The sequence below is a fragment of the Volvox carteri genome (genome assembly GCF_000143455.1).
Source record: "Volvox carteri f. nagariensis unplaced genomic scaffold VOLCAscaffold_15, whole genome shotgun sequence".
In the NCBI taxonomy this organism is placed as follows: domain Eukaryota; kingdom Viridiplantae; phylum Chlorophyta; class Chlorophyceae; order Chlamydomonadales; family Volvocaceae; genus Volvox; species Volvox carteri.
The window spans coordinates 114,310-130,293 of NW_003307558.1; the positions used below are offsets into that span (position 1 = coordinate 114,310).

The window sequence follows — 15,984 nt, forward strand, 5'->3', positions numbered from 1 at the left end:
GTACAATATATGTAAGGAACATTGCAAAAGAAACACCGTTTTATCTATGCCAGCCTTTCTTTTGTACAACAAAAATAAATGTTGGCTTTAGCAGACAGAGTCAGCTGCTCAGGAACGAAAGCCGATTCGACAGGGTTAACCTGTCGGGACTGTAGCACTGGAGGCCTTACGCGCCGCCTTTCCCAGCGGTATCTGCGATGCCCGTGCACGGGTGTCGGTTCGCCTCCACCTTATCGGTGCATTACTGAGAGCGTGTAGCAATGTATTGTACTTACGCCTTGAAGCTCACAAACCCTTGACATACCCGATGTATCCAGCAAGTGCGTAGCTCATGAAATGTCAATGAATCGATTTTGGAAAACGCGAATTGCGATGGTATCATGGTGGCCGACTGTCGACACGATAATGGAAGTCGCGAATCACACGTTATCAATAAACATAGCTGTTAAAACATTTTGCTGTACAACTTCTACTTGCCCGCATATGCGCTCCCCAGCCGGCAGGCTTGTTTAAGCCCGGCACAGAGCCGCTGCAAACGCGCGGCGCCTGAATGGCGCCGAAACCCGACAACCCGAACGGCCGTCAGGAAGAAGATTTAGAGACCGAAACTCAGTTTTTACCTACCGGCTCTAAACTCTGGCCGACGATTTTTGCAAAATCACCTACCGTAGCACAAAGTCCGGACAATCACTTTTATTCAAGTTACAAAGCGAACGCAGAACGGTCGCAGCAGTGCAGGAGGCAGCAGCAACCCCCCAAGAGGACACGCAACACAGATAACGCTACATATTCAACACGACGGGCGTATGCTGCAGCCCACGTGCTACAGCCAGCAAGTTAAGGCCCACATAGCAAACGTCTAATTTTTTAGCGCCCTCCTTATGTAACCAGGTTAAACCTGAATCCCTTGAAAGAAGCATATGCTCACGGCCTCCGCGCGACATTTTGCATACTCGCTAGCTGCTTCTTTCTAGCTTGTTTGTTTCAACACATCACGCAGACAAGTGAGCTTTCTTTTTTTGCGCCGGCATCATCTGTGCTTTGTCCTGGAAGCAATGGGGTATGTAATGCTTCAAAGTTAGTTGACGAACTTTCGGGACTCATGTTAGGTCTTGTCGTAACTTCGGAGCTAGCGGAGCTAGGACTCAGCTGTACGGTGTGCGATGTTGACGATCGCTAGCTTGACTATATAAGCAGACCAACTCATTGCCACTGTAAGCCTGTGTTAGTCTGAAAATCCTGAATCTCGTGGCTTACGCCAGTATCTCGGCAAGGAAAGTCTGCTTACGCTTCCCTATTATTATGATATGTGGGACAGGGGGGCATATCTTCACCCGTGGCCGCTACCCGGCGAAACCCTGCCTTCCCCGGTATTTCGGGGCACCCTCATCCAGTCACCCTAGTCAACTTCTCAGTGGATCGCTCAGGTTCCGCACCCACCATCAGCATCCAACGGAATCTGCCGGGTCGACGGCGGCCCAACTCTATTGGTTAGGAGCGGTTTCAGTTGGTATCCGAGCCTCGGTGATCCACCTCACAATCTTTATTACGCTGTGTAATTTTAGTACTAGTAAACTAGACCCTATATACATTATTGGACAGCCTTGCTCGTCAACATCGACATCGTTTTCGTCGTCATCATCGACATCGTCATTGTCGTCATTGTCGTCATCATCGCCGTCCGCTACCATAGATTCCATCCCCACCGAGATCGAGCAAACCGTTTATGAAGAAGCCCTTAACCTCGCTTCCCGGCGTATCGCAGCTGCAGCCCAACCGCAGGGCTTCCACACTGCTCGGAGTCAGCTGTTCACGCATCCGACTCTGAACTCCCCGGGCCCCGTCCCCGCGTCCGGCCTCCCAGCCGCTGGACCTTCCTCCACCTCCGCGCCCGAAGCTCCTTTCCCTTGGGAAAGGGAAAGGAACCTCTCCGAATTGGCCTCTCCGATTTGGCCTCTCCGAATTGGCCGCCACTGCAGCCATTCGAGCGTTGCACAACACAGGGTCTCCAACAGCGCCTGCCAGCTACCCAGCGCAGGCCGGCCAACGCAGCCAGGCTCCCCATTTCACTCCCAATGCCAAGGGCGCCAACCTCGCCGCGTGAACCAACCGACTCCGGCTGCACTTCTCGCGATGTGTGGAGTACAAGAAGACAGTGATTTTGCCGCCATAACCGCCCTCTCCACAATTGACGGCCTCTCCTCAATTACTCTTGCGCCACCAGTCTGCACCCTTTACTTCTTTGAACGCTGTCCTCCCTGAGCATTGGCACCCCTTGTACCCAGGTTCGACAGAACTCTTCAGGCACAGCTAGGCATGGACACCATTCGCCAAGGTTCGGGACCCTCCCTCCCTGAATTCATATGTGGCGGGCCTTCTGTCGACTAATGGCCGACCTGCCCAACCGCCATGCACCGACCACGTTTTCTACTTCTCTAAGGGTCTACGAGCAGACCTATGTGACGAAGTCCACACCCGCCTGCAAGGGTACGGGATGAACGTCAGTCTGCAAGCGGTAATCGGCCTAGCCCTGGGCATCTTCGCCGGGCGCCACACCGCCCACCTGCTCAACCATCCCTCATGCTCGCGTAGCACGCGCAGGGATGTCCGCCAACAGGACGACCCTGTGGACATGACAGCTGCTGCAGCCGCCAACGCCAACGCCGCAGGCAGCATCCCAAGTCGCCGCTTCCGAGCGACATCAAAACGACGATGGGCGTCTCTCTCAGCGTATTGCGCCTACAGCGCATGGCGCGCCATGTCTGCCTCCGGTGTGGGGATGAGTCGCACACGGAGGAGCACTGTCCGGAGCTCCGTCGCCTTCTGACCGAACCCACCGTCTCGCAGCCCCGCCGCTCCTTTCAGGAGGACACCAACCGCCACAACCCCTCCCCACTCGCGCGCCTGCTCGCTCTCCCGCTCCTCCGCGCCATCCATCTCTGAGACCGATGTTCCCACAGCCCACAACACGACGTTACCCGCAGCCACCGGGTCGTCCCCCCTCCTACCTCTAACCCCGTCACCACCTCGTCCCATCCCGCACCCGCCTTCGCAAACCACAGCCGTCACCACCTCCCGCATCGTCTGTACAAAACCTCATCCAGCATTTCTCCGATCCCCGTCTAGCACCTCCGCCCCAACCAACAGATCGCCCTCCACCATCTCGCTCGTACGTAAGTAATCTTGTCGCCCGCTTCTCGTCCACCTCACCACCACCACCACCATCTTTTTCCCCACCTCCGCCTTCACCACTCGCCAGTGAGCTAGCCCATCCATCTTGGGAGGGTGGTGGTGGTGGTGAGGTAGACGAGAGCAGGCGACAAGATTAGTTACGTATGAGCGAGATGGTGGAGGGTGATCTGTCGGTTGGGGCGGAGGTGCTAGACGGGGACCGGAGAAATGCTGGATGAGGGTTTGTACAGACGGCGTGGGAGGTGGTGACGGCTGTGGTTTGCGGAGGCGGGTGCGGGATGGGACGAGGTGGTGACGGGGTGAGAGGCAGGAGGGGGGCGACCCGGTGGCTGCGGGTAACGTCGTGTTGTGGGCTGTGGGAACATCGGTCTTCAGAGATGGATGGCGCGGAGGAGCAAGTCCACTTTACCGTAATCGCGAATTGGACGCGTCCTGATCGTAACCAAACTTTTCTGCGCCAAAAGGAACCTGGGAAAGATGGTTTACAACCCTACGCTGTCCTGTTTTACGGCTAAAAAAGAAATTTGGAGAGACGAGTCACCGCCGACCCGGCGGGTCGAGCTGCACGAGCATTCTGAACTATTGCCAGCAGGCAACGGGTCAAGCACCAACGCCTGCGACTCGCCAAAGCGGAGTCCTGCCCTTATTGACTCGAGCGAACTTGTCGTAAATATGAATAAAAGAAATGCTTTTCACTACGTTGATGCGGATATGGCATGAAAAGCTCCAACCCTTGGCGCATGTCGTGTAGCTCGAAACTATGTTTCGTATGCAGCTCTCCGTAGGCTGTCGTAATCATGCTATCTCGTGATCATGCAATTAAGGCATCATGCCAGCAATGAACAGGTCAGCGCCGGCAAGCCAACCTCCAGGACATCCCTATCCGTTCCCCCCCCTCAAAGACTGATCATTCATCCCGACGATATCGACCCATCCTGGACGAACCCACCAGCCTCCCAGCCTCCCCTGCCCTTCCCAGCCCTTAGTGCCCCCAAGTTGTCGTTGCTGGCCCCTATGCTCACAGAGGCAGTGTCTGTGGCCGGCCATGCTCCCAGCTACCCACGTGCTACACGCAGGTTGTCAACAATCGCAATCACACATTCACGATGGTGATGGTGATGGCGGTCAGAGCGACAGCGTCGTCCCTGCCAAACCTGCCGCACCTTCGCATTCTGCATATCGCGTGTGCACGGCGCGCCCCCAAACGGACCACTCAAACCACTTCCAGCATCCGTGAGCGAAACACACACCCAGCCGGCACGCCGCAGCCTCCACACGGTGTGCCAGGACAGCAACCTGTCCCTGGCCAAATGGCGATCGTGGGTGTGGCAATATTTCCCCGTATCCTCGTCTGCACGCACGTATCCATAGCATGACCTGGACACAACCCCCCAAACCCTGTTGGCCGTCGCCGAAGCTGTAATGTATAAGCCACACAAATATCTGGTCTGGGTTGACACTACTGCAATTAGCGGTTTAAGGTCCTGGGTTCGATTCCTGGGGAGACCCCCGAATTAGTCGGGAGCGCGAGATTATGGCTAGCTGCTAAGATGTGGAGTTGAGGTCACAGTTGATGGACCAGATTCGCACGCTGGATTGGTGGCGATTGCCGAACCCTCTGTCTCTTCGGGTGTTCGGGTGAATGGATGAGGAGGGGTCCCCGAAGGCTGGATCCGCCGCCTTGGACTTACAGTTCGTATGGCGAAGTACAGTGTGGTAGTGGTGGATGGTGCTATAAGGTGATAAATGATCTAGAACTGACAATGTGATAAAGCGGCCCAGAAGCTTCCCACTCTGTAACATTACATTACATTACATAAGCCACACAAATATGCCTGACCAGCAAAGGTGAGGTTCAGGGCGCAAAGCACATGTCCCCTTGCATGTCATAATGATATACGTGTCCGGTGTATTCGAAATGGAGAGAACCTAACACTATGCCCGTCCGCACATCCGCATCCACCATTCCCACCATTCCCACGATGCTAAAACACGAGCCTTGACCGTCAAGAATCAACCCAGTTTCGTCGTCACGCAAAGCTACATCTACCTGTCTTTCTGTACTATTTACTCTTGTCATGTCGACGTAAGCGATGATGTTTTTTCCAACGCGCAACCACATACACGCACACACACACACACAGGTAGCCAAAACATAGGCACATGCACGCTCATCCTCATCTGGCGTCGCAGAAGTCAGATGAAAGGGCGTCTTCATCGTGTGGCGGTTCTACTCCACGACACGCGATGCATGTCATGTCAAAAAGAAAAACAGCTTAAGGTGGACGTATTGCCGTACGGTCCAGTCCCCTCTCCAAGTGGACCTTGCCTCGGGCGTCTCCTCGCTCCCTCGTTTCAACTTCCAACCAATCAACACGTCGTCGCCGTCTGGTTCTATCATATAGGGCTTAAATGTTGCTTAAACAAGCACACACGGTGTCGCCATCTTTCATAACGCACGTCGTGTTGACTCCTTACCACAAACGCACTTTTCCACGCACACAGTTTGTACACATAGGTACACATACATTCCCACGTTATATCCAAGTCACAGGTATGTATGTACGTGCGTGCATACATGTCACCAAGCACATGCGACCCATGTGTGCCGCTTACGCTACGAGGCGTCTTCTTGCAAGCGACGTTCCCTCCTCTCCACCATAGACCTCCCCCCGTCAAGCACCCACATCTTCCCTTGCACGGCGCATCCCCTCGCTCGCTCGCTCTCTCTCTCTCCAGCCAAAGTCGGTCGGCTAAACAGGCAGTCAGTCAGCCAGCAGCCAACCAACCAGCGACCTCACAGAAGACTGAAACCACCTTGGCTCACCCCCTCAGCGCCCTTGGCTCTGACCTGAGCTCATGATGACGACGACGGCGACGATGACGATGACGAGTTTCCATCCTCAAGCTCCGGGAAGAAGCTTCAGCCCCCACACGACCATAGCCAGTTTGGGATGATGCATGGTCCAACATACAGTATACGGTTCGATAGTGGAAATGGTCTCATTAGGCAAAAAAGACAAAAGAATGGGTGATGGGCACATAAAACACCTCTCTCTAACACCCTCCGAGCGCAGGGACATTAGAGCTTTGTGGCAACACAAGTTATGTATCTCTTGAAGGTGGGTCTCTGCGAGGTCGTCCGCTTGGGCGAGGTCAACTTAGACACGATGTCGCTTTCTGGACTGCTCGTCCACGCCGTCAACTGTGCCCTCATCCTCAAGATGCGCATCCTTGCCACCCTTCTCAACCCCCCTATCGCCACGCTCCTCCTCACGCTCCTCCTCACGCTCCTCCCGCTCGTCCTCAGCTTCAGCTTCGCTACTGCCGCTACCACTGCTGCCGCTGTTGCCACCAGCGCCGTTCCCGTGCTCTTCACCGCCTAGTCGTAGCAATGACGTGGAATCCTTGGCTGCCTCGGGCGCTTCCGGACTGGTGGCAGCGGCGGCGGATGGCGACTGGGGGGCTGCGGCTTTTGCCGCTTCCTGGAGTTGCGCAGACACCGCTGCCGTCCAGCGACGGACGTCCAAATCCTGGACCAGGAAAGGCCGTAGCAGGCCGTCGGTGCGATGAAGATAGAAAGTGGATGGATGGATGAATGGATGAATGGTTGGAAAAAGGAAGTGGCGAGGGGGGCATGGTCTTGCGGGTTACGGAACAACGCCTATACCGCTCAGCACCCTAAACCTCCAGCGCCTGCCGCAAGCGCACAGAGATCCTCGTCCTCTCGCTTTCCGCTGCTCCTCATCCGCCCCCGCACGCAGGTACACGGGCACACACACGCACCTCCTCCGCCTGCGGTGCCACCCGCGCAATCAGCGCTTCGCAGAGCAGCCTGATCACCTGGCAGTCGACATCCTCCTCACTCCAACACGGCACAATCAGCATGTTGGATTCCTCGCCTGAGGGGGAACACCGCCCGGTCCGGTCGGGTGAGGTGGGGTCGGGTGGGGTGAGGGCAGTACGTGATCCAAGTCAGGGTCAGAGGGTGAGGCCCCATCCCTGGGGGCTCAGGTCAACTCGGGGTCCCAGGCAACGGGCCAGCAAGGGGACCAAGGCAGGGTGGGTGGGTGGGTGGGTGTACTCGCTGGAACTAGGAACCTGTCGAGTCAAGGCCATGTCAGTGCAGGTCAGGATGCAAGGCCCCTACCTGATTAACCTGGACTCCTCAAAATACGATGTATGTATGTATGTATGTATGTATGTATGTATGTATGTATGTATGTATGTATGTATGTATGTATGTATGTATGTATGTATGTATGTATGTATGTATATATGTATGTATATATGTATGTATATATGTATGTATATATGTATGTATGAATGGTTGGTCCATAGATCCATCCCCACCCACCCCGGTTAATCGCCCTGTTGGTCCAGCAGCAGCCGGCTTTCCCCCTCCCACCTTCCCGCCTTTCCGTCCCATCCCTCCAATCCCACCCGCCATGCTCTTGTACGAATCGTCGTCCACCAGTACGACACGGTCCAGGCGGGAGAAGTAGCGGCCCAACGGCTTGAGCGTGTCCCACGGGTTGCCGCCCGAATCCACGTGGTCTGCGAACACGCAGCACGCACAGCACACAAAGCATGAAACCCTGCCCATACGTCCCCCGCAGCACGACTCACACAGCACACACAGCACGGGGGAACGCATGGATCGCTAGGCACCAACGCGTAAAGCTACGCCCGGGATTTCAGTAGGCTGGCTGGCCGGCAGGCCAGAAAGGCCAGGATGGGAGGGTGGAGGAGACCAGAGGGAGGGGTGCCTGAGGGAGAGGCCGCACCTGCCGGTGCAGGCGCGGTGTGTTCTCTGTGTAGCACCAAGCGCCTGTCAAACAGGGTTTCCCCCGCAGCCAACTCCAACATCTCCATAGCAGCCTGCACGGTGCGCACCGTCGAGGAGGTGTAGATGCCCAATCTGAAGTCAGAAGGGAAGGGAAAGGCGGCCAAGGGGAAGGAGGGGGGGGGTGAAGGGACAAGGTTAGCAAGCGAACCCTAGAAGAGAAGTCTCGAGCGGGGCCAGTGCGCGGTCGAACAAAGCATTAATTGGCACATCGGCCCAACCTAAAGCCTCTTACCTTATTCTTATCCCTATTCTTATCCTTATCCTTACTCTTATCCTTACTCTTCTTCTTATTCGTATTATTCGTATTATCATATACACACACCCATATGACACCATATGACATATGATATGATATGCACGACATGATAGCCTTATCATATGTGTGTGTTTTACACCTAACTAACTCGCGTTTCTCATCAGTGCAGCCTATTGCAGCCAGCAGAGGGGCCCCCAAAATAAAATACCCCTCCAGAGCTTTACCGAACGCCCCTGCCCAGCCCGCCCTCCCTCCCCTGCCCAGCCAACACACCTGAACCGCTCTCGCAGCCGCGTCAGGTGCGCGGTGCCGGGACGCAGCCTCGTAGTCCCCTGCGCCCGCCGTACGCTAGTGTGGGACGTGAGCGTGCCATTGAGATCAAACAGCAGGATGACCCGTGGGTCGTCTTCCGCCCCCGGCTCGGCTGGAACATCGTACGGCGTCGTGGAGCTTTTGGTTTCGGGGCCAAGGGACGGGGACGACAGGGGAAGGAGAGGTGCGCGGCCCAGGATGTGACGTCAAGGACAGGCGGGATGGGAAAGGCAACTTCATTTTGACAACTTTCAAAAAGGTAACTGCCGATATACACATCCAAAACTGCTGTTGGATTAGCCCAATGTGGGATGGGGAGAAGGGGAAGATGGCCCCTCCATACACACGCGTTCCGTGTGCGAACCCGCATACCTAGGATCGGCGAAGCTGTGACGCAATCGTTGCACAACGTCGCGATGGTGCCATTGCGAATCGCGTCTCGTCCCCTCCTGCCGCCGATAGCCGCCGCCACCACCACCCCTGCCGTAGCTACCGCCGCCACCGAAGCCACCGGACCCCTGGCTGTAGCTGTTCCAATGCTTCTGGCGTTGCTGCTGCCGTTCCTGCTGCTGCTGCTGCTGCTCCTCCCCCTCCTCCTCCTCCCTTGCAGGTTGCTCCCTGGCGAGCTGGTGCTGCTGGTGCGATAGATCGACGCCACTCCCATCCGCTAGGTACTGCTGCTGCTCCTGCTGTTGTCGTGCTGGCGGTGCTGGTGGTGCTGGTGGTGGTGCTGCTGCTGGCGCCAAGGACGACGGTAACAACTGGCAGCTCGAAGGCCGCCCGCCCGCCGTGCCCTCTACCTGCCCGCTCATTCCCCCATTGGGTTGAGCCCCCGACACCACGCCGTGCGGCCCCAGGGACTCCCCTTCACGGCGCTCCCACCTGCAAGCTCTCTTGTTCGACCCGTGGGTCAGCCCCTGACCTCCGATGCTGCCGCCCTCCTGCGCGCCAGTGACAGCGAAGCTCATCGCTTGAGCCAAACCCTGCTGCGCGCCGGTGGCCCCTTGGATGCCGCCGCCACTGGCGTCGGTGACTGGCTGGTAGGCATGATGGCCCTGGGGGTGACTACCGTTCTGTACGTAGTTGCCGTACTGGACGACTTGGCCGCTATAGTACGAGCTGGCTGCCAAGCCGCCGTACATACCAGTGTTCCACTGCTGCTGCTGCGGTTGTTGCTGCTGAACCGCGGTATGGGCTCCCCCCTGGAGAAACCCCACAGCTCCGTGCGCGTAAGAATAGTGCTGTTGCTGCTGCTGCTGTAGCTGTTGCTGTAGTTGCTGCTGCTGTTGTAGCTGCTGTAGCTGTTGCTGTAGTTGCTGCTGCTGCTGTAGTTGCTGCTGCTGCTGTAGTTGCTGCTGCTGCTGTAGTTGCTGCTGTTGCTGTAGTTGCTGCTGTTGCTGTAGCTGTTGTAGTTGCTGTAGCTGTTGCTGCTGTAGCTGTTGTTGTTGGTAGTGATCGTGGAGAAATTGCTGCTGAAAATGATTCTCCGGCTGCACATACTGGGGCGGCCGGGGCCATGTCGCGACGGCGGAGCCAGCACTGCCAAGCAAGGCTGCCGGAGGTTGTGGTGGCGGCAGCAGCGGCGGGGAGAACGCCACCGTCCCCGCCGGCCCCACCTCCCTCAGTAGCTGCTCCACAGCCAACACCGCCTCTTCACTGGTGCGCACACTAATCACCCGGTCGAAGCCCTCAACGGATGTCGCTTCCACAAATCCATTGGCAAAACTGGGCACACCGCAACGGTGGTGGGTCCACAGGGAGGAACGAGGGGGAGGACGGGTCTGCGGAACTCGACCCAACCCAACATGCATCTCCTCTTAATGCACTTCTTATTGACAGGTCATGTCATGTCATGTCATATGTCATGTCAAGGTAGGACGGGGGGCAGGGGGAAGACGAAGACCACAGACGAATGAATGATATAAAAATGCTGACACCAGGGACGTAGACGGATACTCTAGGAATAGGGACGAGGGAGGGCGATGCGGGGGAAGGGAGTATAGAGCGCAGCTGTCCCGGCCTCCATGCACATGCCCTAATTCTCCCGCCGCCAGCTAGCCCAGCCCCGTACCCACCACCACCACAACCTGAGCTGCCGCCAGGTCGCCCGGGTGCCAGCCGTACCTCTCAAAGACCCCGATGCAGTAAGGGTGTCCCACTCGGTCGCGCGCCCGTTGCCTGCACAGCTCCAGGGGCAGTAGCAGCTGCAGCGCCACCACGGACGTGCTGTAGGATGCCGCACAGAGGAGGAGGGTAAACACATGCAAGGGAAGGAACAAGGAGTTTGAATGGAGGAGAGGGGCGGATTATTTGTACAAAGAAGCGATGGATCGACTAGTGGCCAAGTGGAGATCAACCAAGTGAAGGGGTTATCATAAGCAGGGAACACGCAGTCAACCAAATGGGAGGCGCACACACGGAGGTACAGCGGGCCCGGCAACCCGGTGGAGCTTAATGCTGGGCCGCAGGTCATAAGCGTTGTCCATGTACGAATGCTGTACGACGCTACGCAAGCGGCAGAGGAGGCGGAAGTCATGCGATCATTAAAGTTGGCTGATGCCTGCCGCCCTTGCCGCCCCTGCTCCCCATCTCAACACTTTGCTGCCGCCGACCCCGCACTGGTACTAGGACGTACGGACGGAAGGAACGGGGCCCCTGTGGACGCCTCAGGCTGAGCGAGACAGGGGAGAGCTACACAGCGACCGCCGCGGCACCGTCAATACAACATTCAAGCTTAACGGGCCAGCAGCTTCCTGTCTTCCCGTCCTCAAGGGCGGAAAGGCAGGGCAACCGGTATCCATAAATAGCAGCACCGGGCTGTTCGGCCCGGTTGTTGTTGCCACGCCTCTTTTTGCGTCTCGTAAAGACCCGAGGGGGAGGAGCGCAGGGAAGAAGTGTGGGAACCCCCGGCGGTAGCGTGATGGATTCCGGTACAGAAAGCGAAATGGAACGCATAAAGGAGGGCGGCAGCGAGCCACAGGTGCGGCTGGCGGTTGCTGCGGAAGGGGAAGCTGTGTGTCGCCGCGGGGCACGCTTCCATGTCAAACCCAGCGGCGCTCCCATGCCCCTCCCCCCATACGCGACCGGCCCCCGACCGGTCCTCTGGTCCAGTGCGGGACATTGCCGCGGCCACCAGAACGCTGCACTCTTCAATAACCTGTGTCCCTCACCAACATGCATGTGCACGTGGCCGTGCTCCACCACATGTACCATTCCGTGACCATCCCGTCCTGGGGCCCCGGGAAAGCGGCATCCTCAGTTTCTTACCCAAAGGCTCCACACTCACGCGCCAGCTTAACCCAGTGGGCGCGCTGAGGTGGGTCCACGTTGCGCCTGTGGTTTGTGGCAGCAGGTGGGAGGCGGATTGTGTAGCGGGAAGATCGGATGGACAGCTCCACTTCAGCGCCGCACCGGCGGGTTTGCCTGGCACCCGAACGGCTTCGGGTAGAGCAACGGACCTGGGCCCAGCGCCCCGATCTGCGTCAGTTTACCAATAGAGTTGCTGGATTGGCGGGAGCCTCCAAATTATGAGGCGTGAGGTCACAGGAGGGCGCTCCATCGACCGACGGGGACCGTTTGCCCTCCCGACGACGTACAGGATAATGAGAAGTGCATCTACCTAATTATGGTTATTTAATTCTGTACGATTACGAAGGAGCGATAAGGGACATGCCTCCTTGTCGCGTACCCGTCGACTACTACGTGCTGTCCCGCGCGCAGGGCTACACGTACGGCGTTCTCGCAGGCTTGTCTGTCCCCAAGTTCATCCTGTTGGGCGATGTTCCGATGTGGTCGGGAAGTAACAGGGGGAACAAGCCAGAGCGTCCCTGATTGACAAATGCAACGGCTGGGCCAGCCGGCTCCTCAAGGTTGTTGTCGGGAACATAGCACCGGGATAATCTTCATACGCAGTAATTCAACTATTGCATATTTTTGAATTATTATTGCGCAAACTATTTAAAGGCTGCGCATGGCCAGGTCTACCTGGTTGATGTGACGCCAACCGACAGACGCTAAACGCCTGCTGATCGTTGTTTTGCCTGGAGTGTTAATAGATATCGGTATCCGTTTGTTAGGTCTCTCAAAAGAAGCAAGGCGCAAAAGCTCGATGCGTAAAGCAGCTGACCTGCGCCTGGAACGCCGACGAGGACCAAAACATACATATCTGTAGCTTACTCAGGGTGGCCGCATTCACTGTAGAAATGGATGGATGTATATGGCATGGTTAGAGTATCAGGAGCAAAAGGATTGGCTGGAGCATAGCGTACAGGGGATGCTCGTACAATGTTTTGCCAACTGGTGAACTGGAAAGACGAGTGACAGTTACTGTTGACAACTTTGTGCAGTTGCATTTCTCTGTCAACGACCAAAAGCCATCACCGAAGAGATTCGTAGCCACTGGGGATTTCTACTGTGAGCTTCTGAACCCGGCCGTCCACCCTGCGCGCGTTATGAGCGGCGACGAGGGAGACGGCCGCGATGGAAATAGTAATGCTAGGGAGCAGGACCGGTACCTGCCTATAGCTAACATTAGCAGGATTATGAAGAAGGCTCTGCCTGGGAATGCTAAGATAGCCAAGGATGCCAAAGAAACAGTTCAAGAATGTGTCTCCGAGTTCATTAGCTTCATCACGTCGGAGTGAGCTTACAGTCGCATTCTGCTTGACAGAGCGACAGACCGCCGTCTCGATAAGGACCGCGTGCCTGTTGTCTGTTACAGAGCCAGCGATAAATGTCAGCGAGAAAAGCGGAAGACCATCAACGGTGATGACCTCTTGTGGGCGATGACGACGCTGGGGTTTGAGGAATATCTTGAGCCCCTGAAGCTCTACCTGGCCAAGTTCCGAGAGGTCGGTCGGTGGCACGGGCAATGGGGCATGACTCGGGGACCCGGGCTGGCTGTCTTGGGGTTGAATTCTGTGATGTTGGACAGGTTTCGGGGCGACTCTTTGAGCTGTGCCATCACTAGAACGAATGTCATCGGCAGCCCAACTTGTCACCTTTGCCGAGCTTTCCATGTGGCCATGCAGCATCACCGGTCACGTACAAATTCATGCTTATGTGCCCAAATCCCTGTTCCCCGTCCTCACGCAGGCGGAGGTACGTCAGTTGGACCCCAGCGCCGGATACCGCCTTTCAGCGCTGCCACATCATGTCCGCCCGCTAGGGGGTCGCGTCTGAGGGCCGCGATACTACGCGTGCCAGCATATTACAGGACTGGACTTTGCAAGTCCAGCATCTAGCGCAGTTGGAACATAGGGTGCATAGCGCACTTGCGCGCACTTTTACTCATCATGGACAAGAAGCACTCCACGCTTAATGAACGCATGGACTCATTTCCAATGTGCACCTTAACCTTCGAACCCTGAGCTGCACGCGCACAGATACTAGAGCATGTCCTGTCCACGCATGGCGGAACGTGACATGGCGCATATGGCGCGTATTGTCCGCGTCTGGCACCGTCCGCCACGCTGCCTTACAATGTTAGGTCACACACCCGTAACCAATATGTTTCTATCACCAGGCTGCTGTGGCGAAGCAGCAGCCAAGTAGCGCTGGCGCGGGTGCGGAGGCTAAGCGTGAGGCAGCAGCGGCCGCTGCAGCAGCGGCTGCCTCCTCACAGCAGCACCAGGCGGCGGCACATCACCTACATGCTCAGGTACTCGACACTGATCAGAAATAACAGTAGCGATAGCAGCCCCGGCGGTAGCTGCTCCCTATTGCAGCAGGTCGTGCTGAGGAAGGCTCTGCTTTCATCCCCACTCACCGGGTTGAGGTTGACGCCACATTGCCGCTGTGTGGGAAAATGCCGCTCTGGAGGGGCAGCCTGGGCTGTATGCGTGCGTACTTTTGGGGGATTGCTGTTATGACATTTATTTAGAAGTAAACATCGCTTACATCTGCTTACTTGCTTATCCACGCCGATGTGAATATGCGCTTGCTCGTTCTCTTTATTGAATGTAAGACCATGCTATGCTAACTCAAATCATCTTCGTCCACAGATGCAAGGTGCGATGCCGTTCCCGCTGATGCCAGCCCAATTCCAGGTAGGTGTCAAGGTTGCGCGTGCGTATCGAGGTAGGAAACGACGGTAGTCTAGGATTCCATATTACACGGTTTGGCTTGCTTGGTGCAGGCTGTAAATCAACCAAAGCTGCCCTCATAAGTCCCGAATCTGCCTCTGTTCAGCACTAACTGCCCCCTTTTTCACTTCGCAGTCGCTACCGCATGGAATGATTCCTGCTGGCTTCACGGGACTTCCCCTACCACCTGGCATGGCCGGGCTGATGATGCCAACGGGTTCGCTACCGAAGCAAGAGCCACCGAAATGAAAGGCGTGATGATAAGCTATGATATCCCGGGATGACGTGACGTGACGACGGTGGTTGCATTTCTATTGTTGTTGAATTGGCTGAGCCACGCACTCGGTATGAGCGATTAGACGACGCGTTATGATGACGTTAATGGTTGCAGTTTAGGTTTGGGGACGGGCGGAGGGGCATTTTGGGCTAGTTAGGCAGGTGGGATTACTTAGCGGACCTGTGGGTTGCGTTGGACTTGTGTTGATTGATAAGTTGGACCCCCAACACCCCCTATACAACCAGTCGGTTTGCTGCCTTGACGACTGCGGTCACGACTTTTTAGACCCTCAGAAGGGGTCCTTTGCGCAGGCGCCGGACGATGTGCCTCGGACACATCATGTATATAGCTGAAACTGCGGGACAAAAGTGATACAGTATGGCTTGGGGTCTGTTTCGTGCAAGCTTTACCGAACTGAAGCAGCGGTACGGCAGGTCGTTTCCCAGCCCCAGTGCTTCGGTTGTATGGCCTCAGCTCGACTGTGAAAAAACAGGTACAAGATGTAAATTTATGCTGAGGCTGTAAGTAACACTTTCACGCGTCAAATACGAATTCTTGTCTTCGTGACAGACAACGCAAGAAATTCACAGCGCTCACCGTTGTCGAATGCATGAAGCATGAATGAGCCTAGGATACTTAAGATCGCTCGTCGTGAGAACAAACTCGGAAATGCAAGGGAATTTACGCGCAGGCCTTTTCCTTTGACCACAAGGTAACTTGCACCTAATCATTTGCGTCCTGCTTCCAGACTTAAGTTATCTTTACAATGGAAATGCAGGCTTGCTGAGATCGTCTTGCTGAGAACAAAGCACAGATGTAGCCAGTTGGACGGAACAGCACCTGTTGAGGGTAAGAGCCGGTTTCACAGCATTTCTTAGGATAGTCAAAGCTATCTGACTCCTGCTCATTTCATATCCGTAGCAGATTGTGCTCCCCAGCCAACGTCCTCAGCTGCGGGCTTGGTGCATCCAAGACGGGATGCCGAGCTGGCAAGTATGCCGCAGGAATGTGCGCC

The 15,984-nt window shown here is 56.2% G+C and overlaps 3 protein-coding genes across 3 annotated transcripts; 1 reads left to right on the forward strand and 2 right to left on the reverse strand.

Moving 5' to 3' along the window:
* Nucleotides 1–2,427: 2,427 nt before the first annotated feature.
* VOLCADRAFT_89968 (uncharacterized protein) lies at nt 2,428–4,370 on the reverse strand (the record flags this gene model as incomplete). The annotated part of the gene is made up of 4 exons (XM_002949652.1): nt 2,428–2,479; nt 2,564–2,739; nt 3,211–3,276; nt 4,356–4,370. The coding sequence occupies 4 exons, from the start codon at nt 4,368–4,370 to the stop codon at nt 2,428–2,430; spliced, it is 309 nt and encodes a 102-aa protein (XP_002949698.1).
* Nucleotides 4,371–6,353: 1,983 nt separating this feature from the next.
* Nucleotides 6,354–12,768, reverse strand: VOLCADRAFT_104348 (uncharacterized protein; the record flags this gene model as incomplete). The annotated part of the gene is made up of 11 exons (XM_002949653.1): nt 6,354–6,725; nt 6,979–7,094; nt 7,636–7,749; nt 7,980–8,113; nt 8,571–8,747; nt 8,982–9,811; nt 10,226–10,334; nt 10,734–10,835; nt 11,877–11,942; nt 12,298–12,377; nt 12,736–12,768. 11 exons carry the CDS (start codon nt 12,766–12,768, stop codon nt 6,354–6,356), a joined length of 2,133 nt encoding a protein of 710 aa, XP_002949699.1.
* Nucleotides 12,769–13,060: 292 nt separating this feature from the next.
* Nucleotides 13,061–14,292, forward strand: VOLCADRAFT_117284 (uncharacterized protein; the record flags this gene model as incomplete). Its single annotated transcript, XM_002949535.1, has 4 exons — nt 13,061–13,248; nt 13,330–13,459; nt 13,704–13,709; nt 14,134–14,292. The coding sequence occupies 4 exons, from the start codon at nt 13,061–13,063 to the stop codon at nt 14,290–14,292; spliced, it is 483 nt and encodes a 160-aa protein (XP_002949581.1).
* Between the last annotated feature and the right edge of the window lie 1,692 nt (nt 14,293–15,984).